The sequence below is a fragment of the Nilaparvata lugens genome, chromosome 12 (genome assembly GCF_014356525.2).
Source record: "Nilaparvata lugens isolate BPH chromosome 12, ASM1435652v1, whole genome shotgun sequence".
Taxonomy (NCBI): domain Eukaryota; kingdom Metazoa; phylum Arthropoda; class Insecta; order Hemiptera; family Delphacidae; genus Nilaparvata; species Nilaparvata lugens.
This window is the reverse complement of record NC_052515.1, coordinates 9903174-9921309: the sequence shown is the minus strand read 5'-3', so window position 1 is coordinate 9921309 and position 18136 is coordinate 9903174. Positions and strand designations below refer to the sequence as shown.

General features: G+C 31.7%; 1 protein-coding gene across 1 annotated transcript in view; it reads left to right on the top strand.

Annotated features, from left to right (window-relative positions):
* LOC111052237 (neurobeachin) overlaps positions 1–9155 on the top strand; it is a 790401-nt gene extending 781246 nt beyond the window's left edge. Inside the window, 4 exon segments of the mRNA XM_039439449.1 lie at positions 441–704; positions 1748–1944; positions 3309–3460; positions 4795–9155. Coding sequence (XP_039295383.1) covers positions 441–704; positions 1748–1944; positions 3309–3460; positions 4795–4885 — 704 coding nt within the window. The 3' untranslated portion in view covers positions 4886–9155.
* Positions 9156–18136: the final 8981 nt, after the last annotated feature.

The following is an 18136-nucleotide window of genomic DNA, read 5'->3' as shown; positions in this document are numbered from 1 at the left end:
CTATGCCAGTGTGTGTGTGGTCAGTGGAGATAATGTGTTCTGCAAAGGTGGAATGGGAGGACGGATGGGTAATGGTTCTTGTGTGTTCTTTGAATCTTATATTGAAATTTCTAGCTTTTATGCCTATGTAGAATTTGCTGCAATCTTTACAATTTAGTTTATAAATTCCTGTCGTCACATCAAAGAATGTGAGTGTCTTTTCACTTTAAAGTTTGACAAAATTTAATAGTGTTAATAACAGTGAAAAAAAGATGGATAACCAACAACATATTAATAATTTTTATGTTTTTTTTTAAGTTAAATTAGATTCAATTTGATTAATAACAAATTTATAATTAAAAATAACAATTTGATAATACTTTATTAACTATTAATAAATTTTATTATTGACAATATTTTCTAATAACAATTAATGTTTTTTTATCATAATTTTGTTGCAGCGAAAATCGTGCAGATCGTGTTTGGCCACTACGGCGTGGTGACATGCCTGTCGCGGTCGGAATGCAACATCACGTCTGACTGCTACATCGCGAGTGGCTCGGCCGACTGCACGGTGCTGCTCTGGCATTGGAATGCGCGCTCGCAGACGATTGTGGGCGAGGGTGAAGTGCCCACCCCTAGGGCCACCCTCACCGGCCATCAGCAACCCCTCGCCGCACTAGTCATATCGGCCGAGTTGGGGCTTGTCGTGTCCGGCTCTATCGGTCAGTATCAGTCCTTAGTACTTGGAACCTGGGGCAAAAAATGCCTGATAAACTGGAACCTGATAAGTTAAAAACTTGTCTTGGGTGGAAAATGTGTGTTCGCCTGGCAAACTTACATCTTGATGAACTGAAATCTTGACAATTTGGAAACTTGATGCATTGAAAACTAGACAATCTGAAGAATTGAAGAACAGCTGAAACCTTGACATACTGAAGTCCTGAAAATTTTGAAACTTGGCAACCTTGTCGAACTGAAAATTTGATGAAATGAAAACTTGACACATAGAAAATTTGATGCACTGAACTAGACGAATTGATGCCAATTGACACTAATCATCCCCTTCTTTCACCTCTTCTCCTTTCATTCCTATTTTTCATCCCTTTCTCCTCCATTTCCTCTTCATCCTTCAAGTCCTTCTCTTCATTCTTCCTCTATTTCTCTCATTTTCATCCTCCTCCTCCTCCACCTACCCCTCCTTTTCCTAATTCTACACCTATTGTCTTTCCTTCTCTTATTTCTCCTCCTCCTTCTCCTATTCCTCCTCCTCACTAACCCTCCTCTGTTTCATCCTTCTCCTTCTCCTCTACCTCCTCCTCCCAACCCTCCTCTGTTTCATCCTCCTCCTCCTCTCTCTTCCCTATCTCCATTTTCTTTCTCCTCGTTTTTCATGTATTTTAACATTGAAATATTGTATGTGATACAAATTTCAAATTGATTTTATTGGCAACTCTATATTTATGCTTCTTCTGCAGCTAGTCCATCCCAGTAGCTATTGGTTTTGAGTTTTGTATTGTTCTTTCTTGCATAATTTATTTTAGTCATTTTTTCAATATTAATCAGAGTTTAATAATTTTTTCCCTATCTCTGATTGCAATCTCATTTGTGTTTCATTGTATCAATTTTAAATCAATTGGAATTTAATTTTTTTTTCATTTCTGTTTCCAATCCCATTTGTGATTCCTGTTTTATTCTAGTCACTTTTCCAAATAGAAAATTGAGTTTGATAAATTGTTTGTAATCGCATTTTTGTTTGCCATTGCAGCTGGTCCAGTGTTGGTTCACACGACCTTCGGTGACCTTCTGCGCTGCCTGGAGGCGCCACTGGGCTTTGTGAGCCCCGAGAACATCGCCATGTCACGTGAGGGTGTCATCGTCGTCAACTATGAACGTGGCAACATCGCCGCCTTTACTATCAACGGCAAACGGCTCAGACACGAGAGTCATAACGACAATTTACAGGTGATTGCTACTAAATTTGACATAAATATCAGCTGATAGTTGCAGTGATAGTGGTTTTAATTTTTCTGCTCAAAATTTTCAAGTTTATTTCAATATTATTGAAACTTTCGGATTGTTTAGTGTTATTTCCGGCTCTTATCAACCCTTCGAAATTCAAAATTCATCAGTCATATCTCGAATACGTATTCTCTGAGTGTTAATCTTTGGTGAAAACAGAAATTTTAAACTTAACCTCACTTTGGACTATTTATGTGCCAAAATCAAGGAATTGAAGAAGTTTTGGGCAATTGCCTGTTTCTCTTTCCAAATATCGTGTTTGTGACTGTTCTAAATAAATAAATAAAGTAACTTATATGATCCGTAATTGTATTCAAAAATAATCAAAATAAATAGAAATTCAACTAGTATTGAACTGAAGCTCAGTTCCTCAGTTGCACAGAAGCCTGTTACATTTTAACTTGATTGTTGTAATTGAATGCATTGTTGTATTGTTGTATATGATCCGTGAATAGTATTCACAAATAATCAAAATAAATAAAAATTCAATTAGTATTGAACCGAGGCTCAGTTCCTCAGTTGCACAAAAGCCTGTTACATTTTAACTGTTGTAATTAAATGCAACGAGAACCAGTCAGAAAAGCCTTCTTTGCAGAAAAAAACCAGATCTAATTGGTTCCTGTGGTATTTAATAATTAGGCCTAAGTCATTCATTGTCAATAATTAATCACAAAATACTGAATGAACCAATTGGCATTGAACTAAGGCTCAGTCGCACAAAAGCCTGTTAAATTTCAACTTTGAATTCAACAAGAACCAATCTAAGAAGCTTTCCTTTAAATTAAAAAACATATATGTTTGGTCTACAGATGGAAATTACTGAGATATTGCAATTATTCAAATGCTAATGAATCAATTATTATTAAACGAAAATCCAAATTAAATGCTGTAATTCACCCCGAATTTCCATCTAGCTGTTTACCCTGTTGTCGATATTTGCAGTAGCAGAAGTCTTCGGGGTGAATCACAGCATTTAATTTGGATTTTCGTTTAATAATAATATATATATGTTTGGTTCTCGTGGCATTTGAAAATGAATAAATCCATTGACTCAAATAAGTGATTACAAAATAAGGAACGAGGAATAAACCAATAGACTTTTGAAAGTGGGAAATTCATTTTTAATCATTCTGTATAAATAAATTTTAGATAAATGGTTTAATGAATGGACGAAGGGAAGAATGGATATTTTTTGTTATAAATGAATGGAAGAAAGAATTAAAGAATGGATATTTTTTGTTATAAATGTATTAATGAATGGATGAACGAAAGCATTCATGAATGAATATAATATTTTGTGATTTCAGTGTCTGTTATTGAGTCGTGACGGAGAGTACTTGATGACTGGAGGTGACAAAGGAATAGTGGAAGTGTGGCGCACTTTCAACCTGGCCTTACTCTACGCATTTCCATCTTGCGAGAGCAGTGTCCGATCTCTTGCTCTGTCGCATGATCAAAAGTCAGTATTTACAATTAAATATCATTTAAAAATTGAATCATAAAGTAATTAAATCAAATTATTAATAATAATAATGATTAATTATTATTATTTTAATAATTAATAATAATAACTAAATCATAAGAGTTAATAAATTAACTCTTGATATTGTTGAAATAGTTGAAAGTTCCTGAAGAAGGTACAAGAGAGAGCTTTATTTATCAAAAGTCAAATCAAATCAAGTTTTATTCAATGATATCATGACAAATTCCATTATACAAATGATATTATAGATCATTGAATACAATACTTTTGTTTGCTTAAGAAAAATCTTGTCAGTATCTACAATTAAATAAACATACTCAATTCTACTTTGAAATCTTGACTGCTATCTTGAAGAAGTTAATGAACACTTAAAATTTTCTAATTAATCAAAGACTTGATGAAGATCGATAGATTGAAGGTCAAAACGGTTTAGATTGTTTTCTTTCTATATGGAATGCTTGTGCGTATTTATTGCGGGATGAAACTTGGAAAAAGTTGAAAAATACCAGATAATTAAAAGGTTCAGAAGAGATTAGTTTAGATTGTTTGCTTTCTCTATGTTTAGACTATTGTTCTCTCTATGAAATTTTCGTGAGTATTTACTTAAGGGCGATATTTGGAAAGTCTTTTAAAATTTTAAAAAGTACCGGAGGATTAAAAAGTACAAAAGAGATCAGAACTGTTTAGACTACTTACTTTTTCTATGAAATGTTTGTTCGTATTCATCCACTAAACAGGATGAAACTAGAATCAGAATACAAATTTGTTCTATAATCTTGAATAGAGTGTATCTCTCTACGTTTCAATTTCCAAAAAGTCCAAAATTGATACTTTATTGAGCTCAAAATGTAAAGTGAAATATTGAAATGAAAAAGAGTAACATAATAATATGATCAATGCTTCACTAATTTCACTTTTCTTGTTCTAAGCTTGGAAACAGTGTATCTCTGGCTTTCAATCCCTAAGCATGATACTGTAGCCTACTTTATATTGAACTTGATACTGTACTTGATAGGCTAGGTCACTGTACATGATATTCTACCTACTTGATACTCTACAAACTTTTCTTCATACTTGATACTTGGAGCTAAAAATGAAAAGTGTAATAGGCAATGGTACTGAAATTGAAAAAGTGTAACTTTATATAATTAATAGGTAATGTTTCATCCTATTAATGTAATTAAGTACTATGCTTATAAGTACTACTTTATAATGTTCATGAAATCATTCACAACTTCATTGAATTTTGTCTACTTGATTTGAGGCTAATAAATGAATGTATTTGAGTTTGACCGATTTCTCTTTTTCAGATTCTTGCTGGCGGGTCTGGCAAACGGATCAATAGTGATGTTTCACATTGACTTCAACAGATGGCACCACGAGTTCCAACAGCGCTACTGAGCCATGCTTCACTTCTATATATCAAGGCCGTCTCATCAGAAATACTGGCCCAGATGACATCATTGAACAATACTCATTTGGGAGTATTTGTACATTGAATAATACTTCAAGGAGATTCATTGCATTGAATAATACTCTTTCATGAGTATTAGTGCATTGAATAATACTCTATTAGAAGTATTGGTGCATTGGTCCTCTATTAGGAGCATAAGTGCAAGAATTTTCAATGATCGGATTTCTAAACAAATTATTGATTTTCCAATAGCAAAGTGAACATAACACATTATATTGATGAGTGACCGAATATTTATATTCTTATACAAGACTATTCAATCATTGTAATTTTCAACAAGACATTGGTGTTCCAAAATTAGAGAAATATGACATTGATGAAATATGAAAAGTACCTATTGATGTTCTGTTCTATCAGGATAGTGATAAGCAATGAAAGATTGTATAATACGAGTAATTACATTATTAATGTTTAATGGTCAGAATTTTACTCATTTTTGAGTATTTTTGCAAGACTATTGAACTCTAGCCAAGATTTTAACCGGAATAAATATACATTCTATCGAAATAATGACATTGTTCATAGAACATGTTCTTGAAAGAGTTGACATTCTATAAAACAAGTATTGTCATCATACAGTTCCCCGATGTTGAATAAGAGTACTATAATAATATACTCTGTAATATGATATACCGGTATGGTATAAAAACACCTCACTCACTTGGCTACTTTTTAACAAATTAATAAAAACAGTATAAAAATCTTGAAGTACCCTTTATTTTTTAAAAACTTTGAAATCGTTCAACAACTAGTATCGACCCTAACTTAGATCATTTTCAAGTTGAAAATTAAAAAAAAATAAAGTCTACTTCAAGATTTCTAAATTGTTTTTATCAATTCGGTACCGGTATGGTTAGTATACGGTATATTATAAATACAGTACCGAGGCTTATTAAATCAGAGTTTGGATCAGAATACCACCTTTATACAGGATAGAGTGCTCTGGAAGATTAATGATTAAATTAAGATAAAGATTAAATTTGATATCCTTTACAAGATTGTAATATTCTAGAGATTCAATCATAGAATGTTATTCACATCATCATTGAGTTATACCCAAATAAGGGTAATAATAAGAAATTATTGACTTGAAATATCCCTTTGGTTTTGAAGACAATTTTGGTGAGTTATTTCAAATTTTTATAGAAATTTGTGATTTATTTTCAACAATAAAAAAAATAGTAGATCAGTTCAAGATAATGAATGTATTCAACTTGACTTTTCAATCTTGACTTCAACGGTTTTTATGCATACAATGCAAAAGATTATGTGTGATGCTTTGAGAAAGAAATAACTTGACAGGAAAATATGATAATTAGTATCTTTTCTGAATGAACTATCGTTTGTATGCAGTATGATGCATATACTAATTATTAATGTCATGTATATAAATTTTAGCATCAAATGGAGGAATAAATATTTAATTGATTATTTATACAATAAATTTTATTGTAAACCCACATTACTGTGTTAGATTGTACTTAATCGACTATTAGTGAAAATTGACTGTACTTAAAAGGAAAAAATGTTTATTTATTCAATATTATTCAGATATTCACTTTATTAGTATCTGTGTTTTTGTGGTAATTTAATGTACTTATTTACAATATGATGTAACTTATATGGTCTGTGTACATTGTTAAGGTACCTATTTAGAATGATATCTCTAAATGTGGGCACACACTTGACAAATTTCAAACAAGCATTTTTGTATATTAATACAAGAAAACATGTTTTGAATAGCTTCAAACCAATACAGTGTAATGTCTTTGACAAAGCGATCATGCTTTGTACTTGGATCTTGAGAGTAACTTATCTTGTAACTTAATTGTGAACTTCAAAAGTACTTAATTGTTGTGATAATTTATTGTGAGGTTGTGTAACTTTTTGTGGAACTCGACATTCTGGTTTGTAACTTTAATTTCCCCAATAAATGATTTTCCAATTTCAAAAGCATCAACTTTCTCGCCGTTATATTACTTGACTGCGTTCTTGGATGAAAATATTTACTTGCAATAATTATTTTTATAAACTTGTCGTTTTTGTCCTATTATGTGGACTCCGAGATACAAGGCAAAGTGTGACATTTTCATCAATAGACATTTTAATTTATAACGTATGTATCATAAATGATTAGATGATGGGATTTTCATGAACGGAAATTACTAAAAATATATTTAATTTGAAAATCTGACCAATCAAATGTAGGCCTATTATCTACATATCTACCTATTGGAACCGTTTTGGGCTTATAAGCCTTGGTACTTTTCTGTAAGTTGAGTGATTCTGAATGATTAAATAAATAAATTATCTGAATATCAGTTTCCTCCATCGCACTCTTTCATAATTATCAATTGAAATTTGACCAATCATTTTTTTCCCTTGAATATCTTGCTATTATGTTTATCAATATTTTTTCAATTATTGTATAAAAGATTCGTCCCTACTAGATTCAACATAAATATTATGAATAAATATAATTTGAGATAGTTATGATAGCTGAATATATTAATTAAGAAATACATTTTATTTGTTACCAGTATTTTTGGCACCAGTAGTTTTAAAGGTTTTAGAACAATCAATTTAGAAATTATTTTGTAACTCTCATTCTCAATTTGAAATTATTTTCTCCCTGTGTTTCAATCACCATTTTTACTCTTAATAAACAGAAAGGGCAGACAAAATTTACATAGTATCATATTTGAAAATTGAAATATTATTGGTTATAAACTATGGAATGTCTCCTTCAACTATAGATCATTTTTTCCTGCTAGATTGCATTTCTGCCAAAAAAAAACAAAACTAACAATCTTTTGTACAAATATTTATCATTTTGAACTCAAAAAATTTCATTTCAAATTTATTATGAAAGCTTACCATTAAACTACTTAATTTGTGTTTATTTTTTATTATAATGAGTTTATAGTTCTACTGTGTGCCATACAATGAAAAATATACTTGTATGTTTTTATAGGTACTTGTACTAGCTTTATCCAGTATTTTTGTCAAAAATTTCATGTTATTTTCATGTTTAAAATTTTATTTTTTGGTTATGGTATGTATTTGAACAGGGTGGTATTCAAAATATTGCTAAATTCTATGGTCTTTATATTTTATATTTTTTGTCTTTTTTAGATTATTCTTATCTAATAAAGTGTCTAATTCTTCACATTCCATAAAACTGTGATGAGCAATTCATTCCCTCCATAATTAATTATTATGTGTTTATTTTTGAAAATTGTTAATTTCTCAAACTATTATTTAGGTTGTAAGAAAGTACTACAAAATGATCCCCTCTCTAAGTGAAAACATAAATATTGATTTATTCATTTCTAATACACGATAGTTGCATGTAATATAGGGATTAATAAATAAAAAACTTGAAAAATATTTATTATTATTGTATTGCATTTAATCAGTTTGGTTCAGTATTTTCATTTGTGTTGCATTTATGTAAATCAGTATTAGTTTTATTCTGAAATTGATATATTTTATTTTCGTGAAAATGACTAAGAATTGGTTTTTATCCCATAAATGTTGAAGATATTTAAAAAAAAATCTTCAATGAAATCTAATTCTGTAGAGCTCTTTCTAGAATTCTAGAATTGTTTTTTGTGTTTTTTTTAGGAGTTACTTAATTTTACGATGCACATATCACCATTTTAAATAATTTCAGACGTTTGAAAATTTCTTTAAAAAAAATATAGATTCAATATTCTGAAATTAATATTTATTACACTGACATCGTGTTTTAAATTATAATAAAAATTGATTGATTGCACCTTTTTGATTTTATCCCACTTTTCGAATATACAATAGATTATCTTTGATTGTTTGAAGTATTGTAAATTTATTGCAATATTTCAAGTATTGAATGAGCTCCGCTAAGACACATATAGTCAAAATTGAGTTTCTCTCACTTTGTGGTTAAGTTCTTATACGGTTGTGCAATAGGTTGAACTAAGTTTGAAATAAGTTCTAAAGTTTGAACTTTACCAGATCCAATAGAATTACTTAGTCATACTTACAGATGAGAAATGAAGAATTTATGCATAGATTTATCAAATACGTAAATTTTATAGTATTATTTTAAAAATAGAGTATAATATATTTTGAAATATAAGTTTTATCGATTTTGACTTGCGATTTGAATATTGTAAAAATAGAGATTTTGATCAAAATAAATCCTCAGTTTTATTTATGTGTTTTTATTATTTTCCTTGTTTTTATTTTTTCAGTTTATATTTTAGTTATTTGCGATTTGTCATTGGATTTTTTTCTAAAATTCATTCCTAAATTTCTCACCAGTACAATTGAAGATTGACTGTAAGTGTTTTTTATGACATAATTTCTACTATCCTTGCCCTATTACCATTAAATTATTGCTTTTCGTGAATAGTTTTATCATGTTTGTGAAAATATCTCATTGCTTATCCACTCAACGTTTAAAAATGTTTATCAAGAAAATATTGGAATCTACGACATCCGAAGGAAATTAGAAATATTGCGTTGAAAGAAATGGTGAATGTAGAGTGTGATACAAGAAAAGGATAGGATGTGATTGTATTTTACATGAAAAATACGTGTGTTATTTGTAACACATATGGGGAAGTGTAGAAAAGTAAAACGTTACCTAAATCCCCATTTTACATGGATAATACAAGTGTAATTTTCAATACATTTGGGGAAGTGTTCAAGTATAAAACGATAAAATTGAAATACTTTTCTCCTGTACAATGTCGATGACTCATGAATCAATGAATTTCAAAGAAAATCGTGCAGAAAATTTGATCGAGAAACTGTACATTCAAACCACTAGCATACATACTCAAAGAATTAGTCGATAATAAATTTTAAAACCAAATAGAAATATTGTTGTATGTAATTTGTCAAAACATAGATTTAATATATTTTAACTCACTAGTGATAATCGTGACAGTGTGTGTTAGGGGGAATTTGTTGTGTTAGAATATTTTAAGTGAAAATAAAAACTATAAAAGAGTGAGATAAAATATCCACACAATCAATAAAAACATCATCTTGATGGTTGTATATATTTTATATTATTAACACAATAATAATGTTAAATAGTAGGTCAATAACTTATCAATACAGAGGAATGTCATTGGAGATATAAACTTAATATCAATAAAATATTCAAAGCTTATTAAATGGAGATGAATTCTGTGATGTGATGTAGTGAAATACACTGATGTCAGCATTGGTCGAATGGGAAACACTGATGTTATCTATAATGAATAATGACAGTTTGTAGTGAATCTCACTGTTACGAGCGTTAAATCGCAGATCTCTGGGTTTAAACAAGCGTTAAATCGCACTGTGTTATAATAATCGTTACATTCAAACATTTTAACGCAGCGTTTTGCTTTGAACTGCTCTCAGCACAACACACTTTGAGTGATGAATATTTTTTTAATTGCCAACTAAACCTTGCTTGATGCATTCTGCTAAAAATAGTAGAGATGATGCCTTCAATTTTGTGCGTAGCTTCTGGTAGATAGAAAAATTGGGTGCTTATTTCTTCGCCCAATATTATAATCACAATTTAAAAAGTGATTGTGACAATTACAATCTAAAACGTGATTGTAGTACTGTAATTAGAGTTGAATAGTAGCTAAGACTAAGACGTAATAGCTATTTTTTGTGTTTTAGTTGCAGAATTATTTGAAAATTTAGATTTCCATGAAAAACTCTGACCATGTTATTGTAACATGAATAAATATTACCATCTTTTCAAAAACTTCAGCCATTTTGTATGTTTCTCAATATTTTATACAGTTCATCACGATTTATGATACAAATTAACTTGAAGAAATATTGCAATACTCACTTCAATATTAAGTTCACGTCATTAATTACTTCTTAAAACATACATGTAAGAGTGTTTTTGATTATATAATATGATTTTGGAATTTTTTATCAAAATGGAGTTACAATGATATTTTGATTTGCAATTTCATGCAAATAATATGCTAATTTATACTGTACCTATCTAGTCAATATTTTGATTTCTTATCGTTGTATATTTAAAAATAACACGATTTGAGTAATTTTCATCAAATATGATGGATATTTTTTCATTCATCTACATGAAGATCATAATTATAGTATTACATAATAATACATGAGGTCAGCTTGAAATAGTCTTTTATATGGATAGATTTCGTAATGGATAATATTATTATATAGGGAATTAATTGCAAAGGTGATGATGAACTCTATTAAATATAATTTTTGAATAATAAATAATTCATTATCACTTGTAAAGCAGTCGAGAAAGCTCAGCTTGAAAAAAAGTAAACTTCATGGAATACGATTAGTGGCATGAATTAGTAAAGATAAAGGACCGTAGTGCTAAATACTAAATAATCTCCCTCCTATATAATGTTTAAGTACCAAAAAACTGAAAGAATTTTTGGTTCAAGATCAATCACCAAACACTTGCATGTAAATAGATTTTTGTGCCAAATAAAAAAATGTGTGAATAAATTTAGAAATGGTTGTTAATGTTTTTACATGTACTAGATCACCGTTGCACTTGTACATTTTTATAGTGCAATTTAACTGTAAATTATATTCAACACATTCCCTCCATGCCAATATAACTACTCATGACTACTATTTTTATGCTGCTTATATCGAAAAATACAAGATCTGTGTTTGAAAAGAGTATATTTAAATACTGTGAATCACTTGCAACATTATTTTATAAACATACAGATTTTTATGTACCGTATAACATAATAAATAATGTTCAGTATAATATAAATAATTACTTGTGTGTATGATAAATAATATTTATACAAGTATTGGTACTTACTCAGACCCTCACTTATAAAATGAGCACATCTAAGTGTAATATTGTATGCAATGATAAGTAAAGGAAAATTCTTGTAAATAATATGAGATGAATCTAGCAAATGTTCATGTCTTGGTTTGCTGCTGATTTTCGAAACTTCACCCAAAAGTTTGAATAAAATGTAAGCTTTTTGGCAGTTGACAATACTTTCTCAGCCTCAAGATCTATAGATTGTTATGTAGCAATTTAATGTACTAATAGTTCTAAATAATCCTGGAAACTATCTCTTGCAACATTAATATTTACTGAAGCTCATCTAGCTTAAAATTGTTGCATGACAGTGCGTAAAAAATAGTAACATTGTTTCTAATCTCTAGGGAAATTTGTAAAAAATGTGGCTTCTAGAAATTAATGTAATGCCTGTTCTTATTGGATTGATTCCCATCAATGTGTCATGGACTGTCTGTTTATTTTGGTCTATCGCAATAAAATTGATTATTATTGAATTGAGTTGATCTAGTTCATTCTTCTTTAGTACCTTAGTAGCCTATGATATGGAAAAACATTTGGAATCAATAATCATAATTCAATATCTATTCCTTCATACATTTGAAGTCATCCTGATATATTAGATTTCCGTAATCTAAATTCTCAATCACGAAAATTCATGATAACATCAATAAACGATATTTTCTTAGTTGACCGAGCGAAGTGAGGTCTAAGATTCAAGTCGACGGTTAGGCATTTCTCTTAAACGTTTTTATGTTTAAATGTTTATAATTATGTTGCGCATTTACGGCGAAACGCGGTAATAGATTTTCATGAAATTTGACAGGTATGTTCCTTTTTTAATTGCGCGTCGACGTATATACAAGGTTTTTGGAGATTTTGCATTTCAAGGATAATATAAAAGGAAAAAGGAGCCTCCTTCATACGTCAATATTAGAGTGAAAATCAGACTATAGAATTATTCATCATAAATCAGCTGATAAGTGAATACACAGATGTGTGGAGAAGCCAATCTATTGCTGTATTTCCATAAGGTCTATAGTATCAATCAGGTACTTGTGGATAAGAATACTGCGTGAGGTCTACTGTTCACAGAACTACTAGTGGATAATATATTCAAGATATACTAGTTATTTATCATTATTAATCAGAATAAACAATGATTAATAGTATGATTTGGTTGCACAAAAGCCTGTTGAATTTTAACTGTGATTAAATGCCACTATAGTTCCCCAAACGAAAATGGGTCTCTCAAGGCCACTGCAATGTTGCCACTGTTGTCCACCCCCCACTTGACCAGTCTATATACATTGACTATATTTCTACACCCTGAAGATAGCTCTTTCCTTCTCATACCTTCCCTCTTCCTCTTTTCCGTCACTACCTGTCACAAATTCTTTTGAGCACGTCAGGTTCAAAAGTTCTATTGTGTCATTCTTTGAAGTTAGAACAATAACATCCCCCGTTACCTCCTCCCCTCCACCGCTATCTTCTTCAACATCATGAAATGGAGGAAATAATATTGTTATGTATAATGTATAACTCTTTATTAAGTCATGACATCAAGAAATCCAATTTTATAATCATGATTAGATTCTTCTTTATAAATGCAACTATTTATAAACTGAGCTATTACTTCATAAAGATTACTTGAAGACTTTTATAATAATCAATTGGAAGTGGAGTGAGATTGTATATTCTCAATTTCGTTGGCTAAAAATTATATTTTTTATATCCTGAAAACGATTTGGAAGTGGTGGATAGAGCCAGGACTTCCTAAATAACTAGGTAGTATATAGCAGGCTCTGATAGAGCTATCTGCTTTGTCTAATCAAAGACAAGGATAGCAAACCAATTACTTTATAACGTAAATCTCACTAAATAACTATAGTGAGTATTGTTAGTTGTTTAAGAGTTATTTTAACAGTATTATTATAATTTTCATGCATCATAGAAAACAATGACATGTGTCCCCTGTCAGGGAGTCAGTGAATGCAGGGAAGATATAGTGAGGTCCACGTTATTATGGCAGTGGAGAAATATAGGAGAAAAACGTTGCCAATCCTCTGTCTTGTCAATGCCTTCTATAGACGGTAGCTGATACAGGTTTATTAATGTAATATTAACTGTTCATTCTCATTTAAAATAATGAATTATATTTTATTAAGCAAGAAATTATATTTTGCAATAACTTCATAATGATGATGCTATATTTTGTTGATTAATGATTATTTGTTTAATTCTACATTGTTAAAAGACGATCTGGCAACAGAGCAAAGCGAGAAAGAGATAGTGATAGGTGGATCGAGGTGGCAGTGGCAGCTCTGAATACCAAGTAAAAACCGCTCCGTACTAATAAAGTGTTTCTTAAAAAATTTTCGCGTATTTCATCATATTGCCACTTAATTTCGTGACTTGAACACTTTTATTGAATTTCTATCCAAAAAATTTTAATCGAAACTGAGTCTTTATTTGTCAAAATTGTTAATGAATCCGTGACTATACCAAGGTAACCTGCTACGACTGGATCATTGAAATCGGGTGAGATCTTTACAATTTATCACTGAAAAATTATTCTTATAGTGACAGAATACGACATTGGAAATATAACGATAATACCCAAAATTGATTTAAAATATTTTTAGTGAAGTTGGATTCATTTTACAAACTCCTGAAACCGCACATCATGACGTAGTTTCTACACGCAGTTTTCTGCCTGTACATATCAGTGCACGCATATTATTTCTCAACTCATAAAAAGAAAAATTAAAAAATTCCGTATTCTATTGGATAGACTCTGGGTAATATTATAATAAATAAACTTGAGACTGATCAAAATAGGTCAGACTACTAGATACTAGATCTTGTTTTCCAATTCTCAACGACTTTTCAACCTTTCGAACTAGTGACTTGAATTATTGCCTATATTTGCAATTTCAACCCGTTATTACTGGAATTTTAGTTTCTGACTGTATCATTAGAAACATTTTAATTTTATTGTTTCCCTTGTTCAAGACTGTGATATTCGACTGTGATAGAATTTTATGTTTTGGCCTGATCTAACCTCTACGTTTTGATTGAAGATTCTGACATGCTCACAAAATTCCTATAAATTGCTTCATCTTATTTAAATTATAGGATATATTATTGGTTAATTGTGTCATCGTTTTGTTTTATGTGTTACCCCGGCCTAACTTTGTGATATTTGACTGTGATATATGAAAACTTGACTGCACTGATATAACCTTTATGCTTTGATTGTTGACTCTTGACAAACTCAAGTAACCAAACTCCCATCTTTCTCCCTGCAAGACAACATATTATCTGCATGCTTACCAAAATGGGAAAAAACAATCTGAAAAGGCCATAAATAATGGAAATATCCAGTCTCCATGTGGTGTTTGCCGCAAACCAGTTGAGAACAGTGACCATGCTGTAACATGCGACTGTAACGATAATAAATGGTATCACACCAAGTGTGTCAACATAACCAACAAACAGTATGACGAAATGAAAGCGGGTAAAAGTTCTAACCTAACCTGGATGTGTGAGGAATGTAAGACTCGTATAAATGCTGAAGCTTCCCATATCTCAATACTACTAAATAATTCAAATGACAATGATTTGCTAAAATCTGACCTGAATGACAAATTACAATGTAACTATACATTGCCTAACAAAACATTTCAAAGCACTGACTTGACATATCAAGGCTCAAACCCCAGAATGCGCCAAAGCTATAACAGCTATGATGTCATAATTAAAGTTTTACATGATGATATAGAGGACTTGAAAAATGAGATAAAAATACTACGGACTAACAATAGTTGTCTGTCAGATATCATAGCAAGAAAGACAAGTGTAATTTACAGCATGGAAAATATAATTCGTGACTTCTCTCAAGGTATCCATCCAGAGCCCTGCTGCCCGGTAAGAAAAAGGATGGAGGATGCTACAGCGTTCTTGATAGAGGACTCCGAGTGTACAAATGAGGTAAACCCTGTCCAGATTAAAGAATCCTCGGCAGCGACAAAGAATGCACCAGAGCCACTGCCAAGCGAGGGAGCTGAAGTTCGAAACAGGATCATGGAGGCCTGCAATGCCAAACCAAAACCACATTCAAATAAGGTAAAAGAGAGTTGTGTTGATGAGAACGGGGATGAATGTCGGAACGGTCCACAGGATGAGGGGCGCCCTGCTCAAGGATTTGGGGAACGGGCTGAGGGAAAGGAAGGGGAGGCACCACTGCTGATCGGGGACAATACGCTAAGGCTGGTGGGAGATATAATGAGAGACACATTTGGGCAAGATTTGGAGGTGGAAATTGTACCCTTTGGAAAAATCCAGGATGTCAGTAGAGCACTAAAAATCAGAAACACTATACCATCGAAGGTTGTACTCAATGTAGGCTCAAATAACCTGTGTAGGGCTAAGACACCGAATCATGTCATGAGACCATTATGGCTCACTTTAGAGGCTAACATTAAACGGTTTCCACACACTAATTGGTATGTTACATCTATTCCAATTCGGGAGGATATAGGTGAGAGATTTATTGACGAAACAAACAAGGCTCTGAAGTTTATGTGCTGGCAGCTTAATGCTACATTTATTGACAACTCAAATCATTTACATAAGTGTCACCTGAGCTGGGATGGACGAAGTTTAAACCCAGAAGGTTCTAAAATCGTGGCTGAACAACTTGCAAGTGCACTGGAGTGTCAAGGTAGGAATTCAGGATAGCAGCTAACAGAACAGAAAGATGACCGAAACCGCAATAGACCAAATAATACAACCAATAAAACGATAGAAAATGCACATCCACACAAAAAATCGTTGACTGTTCTCCACCTAAATATTCAAAGAGGTCTTCAAAATAAACTTGATGGACTAGTTGTAGAGCTCGAAAAATTTCACCCTGATATTCTAATTATCTCAGAACATGGCTTAGGCACGGACCAATAAAATCTCACAAATATCGAAGGTTTTAGACTGACTTCCGGTTATTGCCGAACTGAGCATATGTGGGGTGGCATAGCTATTTTTGTAAAAAATCATTTTTCTGTTGACATGGACGAGCTTCAGTTACCAGAACAATGCAAATCAAAGGAACAAGTGTTTGAAACTGTTGGATTGATACTCAAATATCAATCAAGAAAATTGATTCTAATAGGAACATACAGATCTCCTAGCACTGATACAGCAGAATTTTTAGGAAAATTGGGACAGTTACTGGGACAACACACTAAGAAGTCAAATGATATAGTAATACTGGGAGATGCAAACTTTGACATACTCAGACCAGATGAGCATAGTGTAAAGGACCTTCGAAATGTGTTATCCGAGTTTGGATGCAGAATACATCACATCCCTGTAACAAGAAAAACCCCCACTACTGTATCCAGCATTGATGGGTGTTACACAACTATCAAACAAGAGGAGATCGAGGTAAAAGCACACTATACACCACTTTCAGACCACCATTTGCTGCTATGCAAAATAAAAAATAGAAGTAAAAGTTGCCACACCACTTACAGATACTCTAGGAATGTCTCAAAAAACAAATTAACTGAACTAAAGCAAATGTTAAATACAACAAATTGGGAGTCTGTCTATATACCAAAGTCTGTCGAAGTAAAATATAATAACTTTCTGCAAATAATGCGCCAGAGCATTGACCACATTATGCCTCTAGGACCGAAAAAAATGAATGTACCAAATAAAATTATTTTTATGGATTGTGAGTTGCAGAAGATGAAAGTCTCCCTTCAAAGTTTGCATGACAGATACCTGCTGACAGGATCAATCGAAGACAAAGACAGGTTTCAAGAGTCAAAGAAAACCTATGACATTGAAGTGAAGAGGAAGAGAACGGATCACACAATGAACAAAATAAAAAACTCAAAAGACAAAACCAAAGAGCTGTGGAAAACTGTGAATAGTGAAAGAAATAAGCAAGATGGAAGGCAGAACAGCATAAGGCTTCTTCTGGATGGTAAGCTGACAGCAGATCCACTTGAAATCAGCAATATCTTCAATAGCATCTTCACCTTACCTCAAGCATCAAACCACACAAATCAATCACAAACCAGTACCACATCTGAAACTGAGCCCGACAATAGTATACCAATTTTCTCAGCCTTCAAAAGTGTCACTCATCACGGAATGGATGAACTTCTTAATAATTTAAAGTTCAACAATTCGGCAGGCTTTGATGAAATCTCTGGGAAGATGCTGAAATTCTGCAAAGAAGAAGTCATAAAACCATTGACCCACATCATCAACACCTCATTGAGTCAATCTACTTTGCCTAGTAAGATGAAAATTTCCAAGGTGTATCCAGTCTTCA